Source organism: Clytia hemisphaerica, unplaced genomic scaffold (assembly GCF_902728285.1).
Source record: "Clytia hemisphaerica strain Z4C2 unplaced genomic scaffold, Clytia hemisphaerica genome assembly, whole genome shotgun sequence".
Classification (NCBI taxonomy): domain Eukaryota; kingdom Metazoa; phylum Cnidaria; class Hydrozoa; order Leptothecata; family Clytiidae; genus Clytia; species Clytia hemisphaerica.
In genome coordinates, this window is record NW_027104599.1 from 64,077 (window position 1) to 81,458 (window position 17,382).

At 34.7% G+C, this 17,382-nt stretch overlaps 1 protein-coding gene across 1 annotated transcript; it reads left to right on the forward strand.

The window, feature by feature from the left end:
* Positions 1–8,774: 8,774 nt before the first annotated feature.
* On the forward strand, positions 8,775–9,746 carry LOC136824105 (melatonin receptor type 1C-like). Its single transcript, XM_067080268.1, has one exon. It carries the CDS (start codon positions 8,775–8,777, stop codon positions 9,744–9,746), a length of 972 nt encoding a protein of 323 aa, XP_066936369.1.
* Positions 9,747–17,382: the final 7,636 nt, after the last annotated feature.

The window sequence follows — 17,382 nt, forward strand, 5'->3', positions numbered from 1 at the left end:
TAATTTAATTTAATTTATAGAAGTGTATTTCTCAGGTCTATTGACCTCTATGATACAATCTTACATCTTTAAAATTTATAGATTTTGTCATTCCATTCGTTTGTCAATTCTAGTTTGAATCTCCCTACGGACGGTGCATTTACAACATTGGTTGCCAAACTGTTCCAAGTATCAATGCTCCTCTATAGTAAAGTGAATTCGTTTGGTATCCTCTAATGCCGTCTTCAGCGAAATTCCTCTTTAATTCGAGATTGTGCTTACGTTGAGGTCGATATCGAAGAACGAGTTTCTGGCATAGGGAAGATTTATCATAGACATTTGTGTCAATTTAAGACCAAACTTTTTGATAAACACGATGCGTTACCTTTTAAAACCGTTAGAATGCCCGACAAATCTTTTAAAATAACATCGAAAACTTTTTCCTGCATAGGAGCTGAGATCCTCCATATTGCTCGGATTTCTTCTTTAACTAGTAGTTTTCTATATAGGAAAATGCTGGCACAAGATGCAAGCAAAGCAGGGATACGAAGCATCTTGAGCAAACTTTATGGTAGGTGTACGTTTTTTAAAGAGTTCGTTGCTGACATAAAATTATTCAATCCGTTTAAACGATATACTTGACATAAACAATAAATTTGTATTGGAAATGTGTCAATTTTTATGACACCTTGCTGTCAAAGATACCCAGGGGGGACTCGATTTCGAAACAACGGTATGTTCCGCGCAAAATCTGCTTTTCAAAATCGTACCCTTACAGTGCAGTTCAATATGGCTGAAAAGGTACCCTTTCAGTGCATTTTCTCATGATTTACCCAACCCTTATAGTGCACTATATTTTCCAGCTGTAAATCTGCGTGATAAAAGAAACTTGGAAAATTTTCTGTTTCAAAGAAAAACTGAGAAAATTATTCTTGTCAGCTGTAATTATCAGACAAGAGAAACTTTTTCAAACAAACGAGAAGTAAAAACTTTTCTTTTTATCAATTATTTTGAATTTGTTTTAAAATTCGACCCTTGCAGTGCAACCTCACAGAAACACACCCTTACAGTGCATTTTGGGAAGCAGAAAAACCCCACCCTTAAGCGCGGCACATGACGTAGGCCAGATCATATGAGTGCCCGGGCAAAATATCATGCTGATATTTTTTAAATATAAGTTTAACATGAAAAATTTTTCTTTTTAGCATTGTTACGTTCTTTAATTTTTACAAAATAAATCAAACTTTAAATCTCACTCCAAAAAGAATCAAATAATTTTTCTTTATCCCAAAGTTTGGATTTCATTTCTCGCCGTCTTTCAGTTCCTCTATCCAGACAAGAAGCTAGTTCTTTTATCCAGACAAGAAGCTTGACATTTTTTGTGAGCTTCGAGGCAATTTTTCACTCGGCTTTCTGCTTTTTCGACAACAGCAAAACACTGCATTAGGGTTTGAAGGTTTTTGTCCGGGGGACTTGTATCAATACATCTGTTATGCGCAGATATGTAATTTTTGCGCAGATATGTAATTTCTGCGCAGATATGTAATTATTTTGCGCAGATATGTAATTTCTGCGCAAATATGTAATTATTTTGCGCAACTATGTAATTTTGAGCTGCGCAGATATGTAATTAAATTTCTGCGCAGATATGTAAAACACGACCTTTTGGACTTAGTTATTTTTTGAAAAACTGACTCGATATTAACATTAATCGACCGCCGGAGGCGGTTTCTTTCATAGTGGTACGCTAATCTCGTTTTGCCTCCGCTCATTACTTCGTCTACCATTTACTTTCGGTTTTTTAACTAGATTACCCAGGTGTTTCTCTTTTTTTTGGGCTGAATGTCTTTTATTCGGAATTGAATAATCGAGACATGAAAAATGACTATATTGTAATCTGTTTTCAATGAATAATCTAAAATGTACTGGAGATGACATGTAGGCGTTAATAATGTGCGCGCGCTCTTTCGCGAGCGTGATGCGTGATGGAAGGCGGTCGTTTCAGTGTGGTTTAGATCCACACTGTTACCTAGTTTTTCATATACAAGAAGTAATATCTTGAACATTGTTCTTGGACTAAGGCAAACTTTTGGCGATTGTTGTTTTTATTATAAGCATCATCTTTATAAGAAACAAGTCAATATCTTTTTATCAAAGTCATATTGGCTTTCGGCGTTTGGTTCTATCAAAGCAACTAGGGGACTGTGCTAATGAGGAAATTTTTATTTTTCTTGTAAGCATCAACTTTATAAGAACACAATTTATAACTCTTAAACCAATGATTATTAGCTTTCGGCGTTTGGTTTTTTCAAAGCAAATATAGGATTGTGCTTAAGCTAGAAAATTTTGTTTTACTTATAAGCATCAACTTTATAAGAACACAATTTATAACTCTTAAACCAATGATTATTAGCTTTCGGCGTTTGGCTTTTTCAAAGCAAATATAGGATTGTGCTTAAGCTAGAAAAATTTATTTTTCTTATAAGCATCAACTTTATAAGAACACAATTCATAACTCTCAAACCAATAGATATTAGCTTTCGGTGATCGGTTCTTTCAAAGCAAACATAGGATAGTGCTTAAGCTAGAAAATTTTGTTTTACTTATAAGCATCAACTTTATAAGAACACAATTCATAACTCCTAAACCAATGATTATTAGCTTTCGGCGTTTGTTTTTTTCAAAGCATATATAGGATTGTGCTTAAGCTAGAAAAATTTATTTTTCTTATAAGCATCAACTTTATAAGAACACAATTCATTACTCTCAAACCAATAGATATTAGCTTTCGGTGATCGGTTCTTTCAAAGAAAACATAGGATAGTGCTTAAACTAGAAAATGTTGTTTTTCTTATAAGCATCAACTTTAAATGAACACAATTCATAACTCCTAAACAATATTTGTTAGCTTTTGTTTGATAAATCAAAACTTTTGAAAACCTATTCCACTTAGAAAAAAACCTTGTTCTTATAAAATTCTAATAAACTAATGTTAGATTTAGCAAAATTCCCTATTTCTTTCGATAGAGCCATTGTGTCATTGTGAATGCCAATTCCACTTAAAAAAAAATTAAATTCGTCTCCTTTTAGATGGCTTAAAGTCAAATATTTTGCCTTAGTTTAATTTGTAAGGGGAAAATAAGAAAGACATTTAATAATTTTTTTAAATATCTTTAACAATCAGTGTCAAAATATTCCTGAAGTGTATAACATTCTACATAATTTAAAGTTCGAGCGAAAATCACAACTTCGATAATCCCACTCTATTTCATTGGATAATTCAATCAAATATAATGACTTTGCTCGTAGATCGAGCCATGAAAAGGAAAAGGGAGTTTTTTTTTATCATAAATTAGTCCATGTATTGGTAAAGACAACCAATAGAATTTTACTTTATCTCACTGTAATGTAAAGAAATGCAACCCATATCTACAAAATCAATAAAGTTTACATAGGTGTGACTATCTGGAGTCGAGGTTCTATCGAAGATCTCATTTGTACTTTTCTATTAGGTTGTAAAAACTACCGTATTTCTTCGAATGAACGCCTTGGGCGTAATTTTAAGACTTTCAGGAGGGGTGTTAAAGAAAAGGGTGTTAATTAAAAATTTTAAAACCTCCCATGAGGGGAGTCTTTTTTCTTAGAGAAGGAGCGTGTATTCGTAGGAATACGGTAATTACGGAAAAGTATATACTATTCTACCAAGAGTTGTTTTTAGGAAAAATTAATATGCTCATATTGTGCGCCGTCCCTTGTTTACTTTGTAAGAACTAATAGCTGAAGGGTATATCACCGTCTATCAAGAGTTATTGATTTGATTCTTATAAAGTAGTTGCTTATAAGAAAAACAAATATGATCATACTATGCGCCGTCCCTTATTTACTTTGTAAGAACTAATTACCGAAAGGTATATGACCGTCTATCTAGAGTTATTGATTTAATTCTTATATAGCTGATGCTTATAACAAAAATAGTCACATCCATTTAAGACCCTATTCTATGTTTCCTTTGAAAGAACCAATCACCGAAAGCTAAAACATAGTCGTTAAAAAGTTATAGAGAATTTTCTTATAAAGATGATTCTTATAAGAAAAATAATTACTTTCATTTTAGGCGCTATTCCATGTTTCCTTTGAAAGAACCAATTACCGAAAGCTAAAACTTAGAGGTTGAAAAGTTATAGAGAATTTTCTTATAACGATGATTCTTATAAGAAAACTAATTACTTTCATTCTAGGCGCTATTCCATGTTTCCTTTGAAAGAACCAATTACCGAAAGCTAAAACTTAGAGGTTGAAAAGTTATAGAGAATTTTCTTATAACGATGATTCTTATAAGAAAAATAATTACTTTCATTCTAGGCGCTATTCCATGTTTCCTTTGGAAGAACCAATCACCGAAAGCTAAAACATAGTCGTTAAAAAGTTATAGAGAATTTTCTTATAAAGATGATTCTTATAAGAAAAATAATTACCTTCATTTTAGGCGTTATTCCATATTTCCTTTGAAAGAACCAATTACCGAAAGCTAAAACTTAGTGGTTGAAAAGTTATAGATCATTTTCTTATAAAGATGATGCTTATAAGAAAAATAATTACCTTCATTTTAGGCGTTATTCCATATTTCCTTTGAAAGAACCAATTACCGAAAGCTAAAACTTAGTGGTTGAAAAGTTATAGATCATTTTCTTATAAAGTTGATGCTTATAAGATATTACTTCTTGTATCTGATAGGAATTAGCTAAAATACCTTAATTCGAAAAAAGGTAAAAGTAATGGTAAAAGCTATCAAGGGGGTACCATTGATTTTAAAGATCGTGTTTTACATATCTGCGCAGAAATTTAATTACATATCTGCGCAGCTCAAAATTACATAGTTGCGCAAAATAATTACATATTTGCGCAGAAATTACATATCTGCGCAAAATAATTACATATTTGCGCAGAAATTACATATCTGCGCAAAAATTACATATCTGCGCACAACAACATCGTCTTCTATAAAAAGCTCAAAGTAAAGTGAATTTGACATGAATTAAAAAGAAGTGCCTAAGAGGACCTCAATTATTTAATATCGGTTATTGTTGTAAAAAATTTGGTATTTATTCGATTTTGACAGAAGGAAAAGTTACCCTGAGTATCAGAGATTGAGAATATTTCAACCTCTGAAGACCAATAATAGAAATTTTATCACTGTAGAAAAAATCAAAGATGAAGAGCAAATATTACCTTATTAATGTCTAGCAGACTGTATCAGTATGCAGTTTACTATTTACGAATTCCCAAGAAACCTCCAAGTGTAATTGAAGTGAGTTTCTTTCGAAAGAAATCTTTTACTGATCCCCAAATATATAACAGTAATTACTAAACTTTTAATTATGGAAATGTCACTTTAATTGAATCGAAATAATAGACAGACTTTATGTTATGATTCTTTATCACTGACTTTTTTTAAAAAGCATATCGATGACATTTTTGAGTCGTGTTTTCAACGACGGGAATAAAAATATCAACTTTGAACTTAATCCAAGATCATGGATGGTCGTCATGGTTTCTTTGCTCTGCGTTGATTGCGCGCTGAATAGAATCTGGATTGGTCGGCACAGCGCCGATATATGATTTCGACCTGTGCTTTTCACAGAGTAAGGAAAAGTGACATTTTATCCCACAGGAAATGTCAAAGAAAAGTGGTGTTTTTTTTCAAAAAGGAAAGTAGTGTTTTTATCAAGGTGTATAATTTCGTAGAATTAGGTCTAGATTTTTTCAGTACATTGTATATATTTTCTATCGTGTTCCAGGTTGCCACGGGCCTATTTCCCACGAGAGCCTTGGAACGGTTACGGTACAAGTCTGTCTCAATAAATTATCTCGTTTTATTCACTTTTCTTCACTTCCTTAGTTTTTGCTTTCAAGACCTTTAACAGTACCTGCGTTTTGTCTGAAGGATTAGTAAATAAATAAGGTTATTTTCGGTTCAACGATTAGAAAATAAGGTACCTGTGTTAATATATGTTACAAAAAGACCCAAGATTTTGTCGATGAACTTTTTGATGGAGAAGAACAAAATGTTAGGCTTCAAGGATGTCTGTCAAACAAGCGCTGAAAGTTTTATATTTTTTAAATATCTATTCAAGAAAAGTTTAGCTTTTCACCTATAATATCTTTGTCTGAATTGTATCATAAGACAACTCGGATATTTATTTGTTGCTTCCTTTCCAGGGACACTGTAATGTAAGGGTGGAATTTCAACAATATACCAAAATTCTGCCCAAAAAATCTCATTCTTTCTCTAAAAAATTTTAGATAAAAATGCACTGTAAGGGTACGAACTATTCGTTTGGGAATGTGAAGAAGAAATTTTAATAAGTGAAACAGTGCAAACATCATAAGTTTACTCAAAAGTTTAGAACAGTTTGTGATATTAATTTTCATAATAGTTATCGCAAAATTACAAAATAGTGGTACTTTATTGGTTTTTTATCTGTGGACTTTGTTCATATTTACTGCCATCTAGAATTGAGAAAAAGTTTTTGGTATGAGTTCCCGGGGTGGGGGGGGGCACTCAAGGTAAATGACCTACCAGACGTTCGGCCCTTAAGGGTGGGTTTTTCATAGTTCAGCTAGTGCACTGTAAGGGTAGGAAACTACAAAACTGCACTGAACTGCACTGTAAGGGTAGGAAATTGTGATAAAAGGCCAAATTCTTTGGTAAAATTGGCACAAAATTGGTCAGGTTTGAAGGAAAAATTCCACATTTTCTTGGAAAATTGCAAAAATTGCGAGAAATTTTGAAAAAGTGCACTGTAAGGGTATGATTTTTCATGGAAATTCAGTGCACTGTAAGGGTCCAATTTTAGAAGCCAAATTTTGGGCCGAACGTATGGTCGTTTTCAGATCGAGTGCCCCCCCCCCCGGGTACGAGTTTTTAGGATTTTGATTATTTTTCCATCTAAAAAAGCTGAGATGTTTGATTTTCATGTCTGTTCCATATTTTAATGTAAAATGTCTGAAACTGTGGGAAAATATACGATCAAACTTAAAGCTTGATAAAATGTTTTTGTATATCAAGTTTCATCTGAAACCTTTTTATGTTTCTTTCAGCAGTGTGGCTGTGAAAAAAATTCCTAGAAGTTTTTCTTTCAACTTTCAGAACTTTTCTATCTATGAACAGATTATTGCAATGAGTTGACAATTTGTTTATTTGTTTATTTGTGTGTCATACAAAAAATAAACAATGACGAAGCCTACTGAAAAACCTACAAAGTCTTACGTGAGCAGTCTAACAGGATTTATTTTCTAACAGCATTAAAAGCATACAGAGGACGCAGTAAAGGAAGTCAAATGGCTTAGAGCTTTAAGACTGTCAAATACGGTTTGATGCGATTCTTGGTAGTATGATTTGCACTTTTGTAATCAAAGCTGTAATTCATTTAGAGGATTTGTTGTAAAGAGCTTCGAAAGTTTTTATAAGTAGTTCATCAACAAAAAAGGATATTATTGTGGTAGTATTCGAGTGCATGATATTCATAGTTGAAAAGTAAATTTATAGATAGTAAAATATGTTGCTCCATTTTGATAGTTCTTTCTACACCGTTGCTTCATATTGATCAGTCGGGAATTGTCCTTTGTAAAAGGGGTACGTTCCAAGTATAGTGGGCCGGAAAAATTCAGTGGGGATGCAAAAAATAGTACGATGTTTTGCAGTGAGGATTTGTTTATCGGAATAAAATTCTCCCTCTCCACTAGGTCTGTGAAAAGGGCAGAGTGTAATAACAAACTCTCTGGTGTTGTGAAGTATCAATTGCACGGAGGAAGCGAAACTAAAAAGACTGTATTTTGCAGCAAAATTTGACCGTTCGTTTCTAAATAGAGTTGTTTTTGATTGTAGGATGATGATGTATGTGTGCGAATTTTACCAGGTTGTGAGAGTTGAAATACTTGTCTCTTTTTGTAAGCACAAGACAAGAAAAGTTTCGACTGGATGTTTATTACCTTAGACCTCTTGTATAGAATCCAATATTGCACGGTATTGAAGCAACTCCAGAATTCACTTCTCTATAACCAGGGCTTTCTGGTCCAAGCAATGTGGTTTCATATCCCAGTAGAGTACAGCTTTGCAAACAATAACATTCTAGCTATACATGTTTTTTTTTTTATAAGCATACAAAAATCTGAAAACCGGCTCAGAGATGCTTAGGTCGAAAGCTTAATAAGGCTGAAAAATGCTTGAGCGGATGCTTAAATCTAACGCATAAATTTAGGGAAATACTGAAAATCCGTAAAATTCCAGCCAAAAAAAGCCAAAATCAGGAAAAGAACATTTCGTAGGCTCAAGTAATGCTTGCCATATGCTTAATTTTTCCCCATATCTGAGCCTAGATATGCTTATAAGTGCAATGCTTATAAAAGAAAAAACATGTACTGAAGGTTGTTTCTTGTCCAATATACCTACAGTGATACCATGCAGTTTCAACATGTTATTTAATATATCTTATTTTGAAGAGATAATGTATGTACTATTTTAAGATTCGGTATTTTTTTTTTCTTATTCTTTGTGAAAAAACAATATAAGAACAGGAATTTTTTCAACAGGGATATTTTTCAGATAAGCCTTTTACATACTAAGGACCAAGAACTAATTGGAACGTAGAAAAAATTAGCCTAAAAAATCGTGTAACACGGTTTATAAACGACTCAAGTCTGCTTCGAGGGAGATTCGAATCTAACCTATCAGTGATAAATCTTTTCTTTGTTTCCATAGATATCAGTTCGGAGGAATTTCCAGCAGATTCAAAATGCTTAACAACACAACAGTTGAAGAATGTATGACGTCATATTCTGGTCGTGTTTATATGTCGAGTGATCAAATCAACTTTCTTATCGCTTACGATATAGCCACTGGGTTTTTCAACTTCCTAGCTAATGGACTAGTCATTTTCGCTCTCGTACTATCAAAGCAGACTGGAAACCCGTCTCTGAAACTCATTTTCTTGCTCAGTGTATCAGATTGCTGTTTAGCCGTAGTCGTGCAAAGTCTTTTCGCTGTGATGATGTTCAAATTTCCACACACGCAAAACTGTACCTTTGAAATGATGACGCAATTTTTTGGAATATTTTTTACTCACACTTCAGGCTATATTATTGCGTTGATTGGCTTTGATAGATACGCTCGAGTCAAATTTCTTACGAAATATTCAAATATTATGACCTCAAAGAGAGTTAAAATTCTCGTTATCATTGTCATTTTGCTATCAGTAGTTCAAGCTACCCTTTACGTGCTTGGAACAACATTCGGTATTTTCGACAAAACCAAGAAGATAGGCGTTGCCGTTGACTTCATTGTCGTTTTATCAGTTGTTATAGTAACCATAATGGCGGTCTGTGCAGTGAAGTCACATCGTCGAAATGCTGGTGATCAATCAATGATGAAAGCTGTCGATCAAACAGTGACTCGCCTCGCTTCCAAAATCCTGCTGACCATCATCATTTTTTACGTCATCTATGTTATCATAGCTTTCTTGCATTCCGCTCAGGCGGATAAATCGACGGGCGCCAAACGCTCTTGGTTGGAATTCGGTGTGTTTCTAGGTTACCTGCTAACCTACACCAACTCTTTGGTTAACGCTCTTATCTTTCTTAGCGTTAACAACAAAGCGAGGATGGAACTTTTGAGGAGAACCTTTAAAGGCAGAGATTCCAAAGACGATCACACTGGATCAGTATCTAAGAGCAACACTCAAGAGATCTCAATAAAAGACTTATCTTGATTGATTTCTTACAAAAGAAGAACGTCATTTTCTCGAGAGAAAGACCTTTATAAGTAAAACCAGAAGTTATCAAATTTCATCAATTTGAAGACGAATGTAAATTTGTCATACTGAAATGCTCTCCAAAAAGAGTCAGAAACAGAGATAATAGATATTTAGGTCAAGGATTAAAATCTTGTCCAAACAATCGAAACAATCAATTTTCAGGTGGATGACTTTATTAATTCTTCATTTCATTTGAGCTGTAATCTATAAGTTTTTTAATTCAAGAAATATATAAGAACTTGAGGAATCTTCTGTTGCTTTGAATATATTCTTCCATACCTGACAATCAGTGTAAAGTCAACCTTAACTCAACAAGTTTTATGGTCCATTTAGTTAACACACCCCTGTGTCACAGACCCGGTAGACCCCAGCCCAACTGGAAAATTTGGCAAAAGTTTCGTCCCGGTGGGAAAATACCCTGGAATTTCAGCCCCACTGGGAATTTCAGTTTGATTTTATCCCCATTCGAGATCCAATGTTTAAAGATTGGACTCCAAAACCATCCCCACTAGATTTTTTAACCTTGGAACAATAAAATTTCTATAACCATTGAGGTTTCAATAGGAATTTTTATCCTCACTGAGGAAAAAGTTCCACCGGGGCTGTGAGACAGGGGTATGTTAACAATGCCTTAAAACCTTACTCCATAACACAAAATTTCCTTAATATATAACTCGAACAAATTTGCGTTCCCATGCATATTCGAGTGGTGGATACTACACTGCAGTAAGATATCAAGAATGCAATGAAAAGCTTGTAGAGATTGTTAGCTGAGAAGCATTGTGAAAAGTGGTTTTTCATTCGATCTCCTTTGGATGATCGGTTTCCAGCCTGGTAATGTCACGCCTGTAAAACTGGTAGGGAACATGACATAGACTGTAGAAAGGGGATTGAAAACACAGGGATTTCAAATTATATTTCTGAGGCTCACAAATCCAGTACATTTTCTCAAATTTTAGCTTCTCAAACTCCTACCTCATCCTTTTCATGATTCTGACGTACAATGTCCATCATTAAAATGGGTCTTTTGGCACGAAACTGTGTACTTTATCAGAGTTCAGCAAACGTCTTTATAAGAACAAGCCATATAAAAACGTAAGGCTTCGCTGGCCAAAATGCCAAGAACAAGTTAAGAACATTTAAAGGCTCAAAAACACTCTAATTCTTAGGAGAATTGTCAAAAATATTCACAAAATGGCCAAAATAAGAACATTTTTAGGCTTCAAACTCAAAAAGTTAAGAACATCCAAAGTCTTCAAAAATTTTGGATGTTCTTATAAAGGAACTGTGTATCTTTGATAGATTGAGATGTAATGTCAGGGTATTTTTCAACCGGGAACGACACAGTTGCGACACATGGGTACAACAGAAAAAAGAATGTCTACAAATAATAATTTAAAAGTTCTCATAATATTAAAATCCTCAAGGAATTCATCTATTTACAAAATATAACTTCTTTTAAAATTTTAATATTATTATAATATTTTACTTGAGCAGCTTACCCAAACAACCTTTTCTGAAAATCATTGCTGATATTTGACAAGCTGTACACTGGAACAAACTTGGTCAAGTATATTATTGGTAAATACACGGAGGAAATTTGGACATTTTTTTTATCTTTCCCGTAGCTTTTGATCACCCGTTCGGGGTGAATACAATATTTCTGTAAACTGTGTTTTTAAATTCTATTGCCTATGCAATAATTAAATCGAATTAAGATTGCCGAAATTTGTTGTTTAAGGTTGATACTGCCGCAATTTACAAGTGGGGATACAGGACAAGGGTTTTCTTCGTGGGCCTCACTTTGAGGGACTTTGAAGGGAACTTTTGAAGGCACCCTTGTATATATATATATCAATAGGGAAAGGGTGAAATATACATTACTTTGATAAGTTAAAATAAGATTTACAAAGTTATCCAAAATTCTACATATAAAATAAGCTAAAAATTTCATGAAACATTACACGTCCCTATAATATTATTTACAAAATCTCCTCCAATAATTGAAAGATCTACGTCACAATTAATCTAAAATGATACGATGCGTATAATTTAACTAGATTCCAAGTTTCTAATGAGACAGGGCAGTTCGTCCACTGTAGTGTCCATTCTCTCTCAAGTACCGTCACCTTTCTTACTTCTTTTGATGTTTTTTGTTCTATTATTCAAGACCCCGTGGAACCTTATCGATCCCCCATTTATCAAAAAGTCGAAAACATTTCCTTTGTGTGAAATATATTCATTAGGATGCCATAACATTTATCATCCCCTGAAGGAATATAACTTGTTTGTACGCTAGGGTAACACGTGGGTTAAAGGCACTCGAGGGTAGAATGGAATATAACATCTCATTTCTTTTTTTGGTTTGAAGGTTTGTCAGTCATCTGGCAAAACGTTTCCTAGAAAAACCTGGGGATAGCTCCCACAATAAAGTGAGAAAAAACTCTTCAAACTTTATAGCGTTCCAAGTGTATAAAGCAATTCCTCTGGATAAAACTTTTGATGCCAATTTTCTTTTGACGTTTCATCTGTACACGTGATATCTATTGTTGACAATTTTGGCCCTCACTGAACGGGAGGTTAAAGAAAGTTGTAGAAAGACTAACAACATTTGATGTCTCATACGAAGTCGTTTTATTTGTGTTGGACACCAAACTCGATAGCTGCCCAATGTTTAGTTTATTCAACATGACTGTGATATCTCCCTTGAATTCAGTGACCTCTGTTCGACAAAGAATACATCTGAACGACGCGTGATCACGCAGACACGTAGCAATATAGCGCCATGCGCAGCTTCCACACATCACTTGATGCTGGCATGGCAAGGTGAACGTCCTGGGCTGGAACTCATAACAAACCAAACACAAGTTATCAGTATTAATATTACTTATATCTGAAGCTAACGCCCTCCTGTATTCCATTTGCTGCAGTTTTGACATCATAAACGAAAACTCGACAAGGTTGAGCGACTGGATTGAACGTAGCACTCGTGTATAATACAGCCTGAGTAAACAAACAACAAACAAGTAGACAGTCAAGGACGTAACGGTTAGAAATAATAACAACACTGGGACAAAATCCCATATGTTTGTTCCACAAGTCTTGAAAATCCAACCACTAACTTTATAGTTTCCAAAACATAGTCCGATGAATGACAACAAAAGGAGACCTGTATGTGATATCGTTTTTAAAAGAGTTGCCATTTCCAGAGATGTGATTCAAATAATCAAAGTCATTCCAACAAAGTCTTGAACACTGAAATCATCCCTTGGTCTTCTTGTTGTTGCTTCGAATGTTTTTTTCTTTTCTGTTCTTCTTTCTTTTTGTCTTAATTTTTCATCTTCTCTAATATTTATCACCTAGTTGGCAAACAAAGAAAATTCTTCTTTAAGTTTAATATAGTCTTCTAGACACCATCGTGTTTTTTCATTTTCGCTTATATTCAACAAACTAATATCACTATGTATTCAAACCTTTTCCATGATGGAACAGCAAAATCCGAAGCTCACAAATTTCTATTTACTTTTTTTACGCTATATCAACATTTAGAGAGCTTTGTTGAGGAATCAAAAACACAAAAAAAGATCTTTTAAAGCAAAAACCATAACATTGTAATTGGAGAAGATTGTATCTCTCACACGCGTAATTTGCACGATATGCCGCATGACATGAACCGTCACTTTGCGTGTGTTCTTTGGAAGCTCCAAGCGAAAGGCTTGTTTCAGAATCAACCAGAACAAAAAAGTAGCTTTTGTCATGTTTATACTTCTACTACGTATTTCAAAGTTTAAACGAACCGTCCTTCATATTACTTGCCAATCTATCCGTTCCTTAATCTATTCTACTTCCTAACTATAGTCATTTATGTCTGTTTCACTTGATTTATATAGCACTTCCTAGCTACAGTACAGTCATTTGATTGTCCATTTCAATAAGGTTGCTCTAGAGAACAGATCCTACGTCGATCGACCTTTAATCTTCACTGGATCCAACACAAACAGGGCTCCTTAATATTATCGATCTTAAGTGCTAAGCCTGAAGTTTAGTATCTATCTTAGAATATTTCACACTTTTTTCTATGTTCTACGCATGCTTGGTAACTAGTTCTTTTTGTTCTTTTGAAAGCGTTGAGAAGATTTGATTACTATCAATAAAAAAGTTCGAAGAACATGTTTATTTCACACCTCTCTCCTCGTTCATCTCCATCCAAAACACGAAGTCAGTGATGAGTTTTCATTCAAGAATAGCCAATCAAAAACAAAAGAACAACAGCAAGATAAAAAAGTAGAGGGGAAAATATGTCGAAAATCACGATATTGATCGAAAATATCCTAAACTACGTAAAACACAGACAAGAGAAGAAAACGAACCAACTAGAATCGTGAAAAGCAAGCTAATGCGGTCAAAAAGATATAGAATCTCTCCTCTATCTAAATACGACAGAATTTTTGAACCTCATTCAAGACATATGTTACCTGATCTCCTTTCTCTGGTCTGTTTTATAAGGTTTTAGAGAAGCTATTAAAGGTAATGAAACATATCATTGAAATATTCATCCCTCCTACAGTGATCAACGCTCTAAAGAAACTAAACATAAACAAAAGACTTGAAGAGCGCAAGGTGCAACTATCTTTTTTAAGAGGAGGGAGGGTGTTGAAATTTTACAGATTGCATACGTAATATCAAACGCCCACCAAAAAATTTCTTCCTGTTATTTTCAATATCGATTTCAATATTGTAAGAAGGTTTTGAGACTAATACTTTTGTTAGACTAGCTTCCTGTCTAAAATCTACCAGTGAATACACGTTTCTATAAGAACAAACTATATAAGAACATATAAGTCTTCAATGGCCAAAATATTAAGAAGAATTTAAGAGGGAAGCAGACAAAATACCCGCAAAATGGTGAAAATAAGAACATGTTAAGAAAAATTTGAGGCTTAAATCTCAAAAAGTTAAGAACATCCGAAGGCTTCAAAAATTTTGGATGTTCTTATTAAAAAAAACGTGTATCAATTCCTTTGTACTTTAACTTCAATTATAACACTCCAACAAAATGAAAATGTAAAAGCAATTTTGTTCCAGTCTTGTTACTACATTTCATTTGAAGTAACTTCCTAATCTTCAGTTCAATCTTTTCATAAACCTTGTAAAGAAATTTTTTCGAACAAAAGAAAATGAAACGAACAAAAGAAGAATACACAAAATGTAAGCGCGGTATTGTTTGTAAACATACAAAACAGCGTTCGTACCGAGTGTTTTGAGCATTATGTTTTTGCGAAAATGGGCTTCAAAACCTCCTGCGACAAATCGAAATAGAAATGAAGGAAAATCCTTACCGTGGTCTGTCAAAACACCGTAATCCAAACCTCTTCTTCCAGCAGCAAGATGTTGAAAATCTTTGCCGACCTTTATCATTAAGCTTTGTATAAAGTATAAAGAAAACTCTAAGAATCTGATAGCTTGAATTGTAGTGCCTGCCCCTCCTAACGCGTATTTTCCTTACCCCCGGCTCAAAGAAAGGGGTTTAGTATATAGGGTGTGGTCGATTATATCGGAGGGAAATATCTTAGTGCGCACGCGCGCAATTTTTGAGCGGGAAAATAAGTCCGATAAACCGAAAATCCGTTGCAATCCGGAATTGTTTACCCGATAAAATGGAAGAAAAAAGTCAAACTTGAAAAAACTTAAAAAAGAAGGAAAATCAGGAATCTTTTGTGAATCATTTGGAGAACACGATAATTGAGAAATGGTTTGTAAGTAAAAGAAAGGATATATACATTCAATCCTGTCATATGTTTTCTTTTCTATCATTCTGTCATTATCAGTTATCAATGAGTAGTTTGCGTTTGGCAGCATGACGAACTGACAAAAAGGTTGTCTATACGTGTTTTGTTATATAACAACAAAGACAAACTCTCAGTGTGGAAATGATGCAAAGTCTAAGCCAAATTGTTATTTGTTAAAACTGAGGTCTACGCCAGAAAAAGTTCTGCTTGCGGAACAGCAGAGAAAGATTGCAGGGCCGGGTTTTGGGGGCAGCCCAAAAAATGATTATTTAGATCAGAAATTTAGTGTGGGTTTTGTGGTACGTATACCTGTAAAAGCCCCCCAGCCAAACGCGCGGGTCCATGCATGGCATATAGCCCTGCGGTGTGGGTTCAGAGGGGACGAAGCACCCCCAAAAGCCCTGGGAAAATTTGATCTTCTCATCCCCTAAAAGTTGTTCAAATCAAATAATTAGCTTTATATATATTCTATTTACATTTACACGTTGTTGACTTGGTGAAGGCTTCTTCATAAAGACGAAAGACATGTATCTATTTTTTGGATCCGGTATGCAGGAATAGTGTCAGGACCTGCAGGCGACCTGGTAGGGTTGGGTATGGGTGTGGTTTGGGTGTGGTTACGTATCAGATTGGCTAGGAATTGGGTTATTATCAGTTAGGGTTAGGGTTGGAGCTCAAAACAAGCACTCTTTTGTGATTTTCTCTTAATACAGTCTGGTCTGCAGTTTGTACAATATAAATAGCCGTCAGAAGCGTTATCCTGGCATGAATCCGTGGCGCAGTGTATAAGGGGCGACGTCCATATTCAAAGTCGCCACGCGTAACGGGAAAAGACCGTTAGTGGGTAGGTATATCGGAATGTTGAGAGTTAGCTGTGGCATTGATGTCATGACCAAAATGAAACTCCACTAAAAATTCCAAGGAAAAAATCAAAGATCGCTTATCGTAGCGCTCACTTCTTCGTTTTTTCCTTTAGCATGCTATCCAAAATCCTTTCCCTGAGCAATTTAGGGGTGGTTTCAGAGTATAACATTCTTGCCTTGGGAGTTTTAAAAACAAAGGCCGTTTAAAAATTGTAATGGAATTCGGCCGTTGTAAACCTCTGAAAATGGCGACCTTTGTAGCGGGCCGTTTGTTTTGATTTTAGCGGGAATGAAATCATGAAGACCGTTAAGGTGTGGGTAGGTATGTTTTGAAAGTAACGGTCTTTTCCCGTTACGCGTGGCAAGATTGAATATGGACGTCGCCCCTAAGGCAATGGGTTTCAAAACATCGGAACTTTGCATTTAGTGGGTTCAAATCCCACTGGTGGCGATCTGTCGGTAAGTCATTCAGTAAGTTAGAAAACATAGAAAACAACTCACAAAGAACCAGAAAGTCAGAAAAACTACGAACAAGAGACTGGAAAGTATGAAATAAGTCCAGATCTGTCTTTCGTCTTTGTGAAGAAGCCACCACTGAGGGAAAAGTGATAAGCAAGTTAGATATGCGCTTTTTTATAAAACTTGGCCTCGTGAAATCGGGTGTTAGAATGGTGGTGCTTCTCTCATGTCTTAAAAAAGTAGCTATTGAACTTACGCCAATATCTTATTTTTTATCCGTTCCTTACGTCAATACGTCAAAAGTAATTACTGTCTCACTCCAAATTATATTTGGCGTCCCTCCGTCATTGACATTAAAATATAATTTTTTTCAGCCTTTCTTTTTCTACCCCAAATTTACCGGGGGTTACTGGAAGTAAAAGTTTATCAATAGCAGAATAGACCTTTTGCTAGATGTGATGGTTGGATAGGTAAAATTTC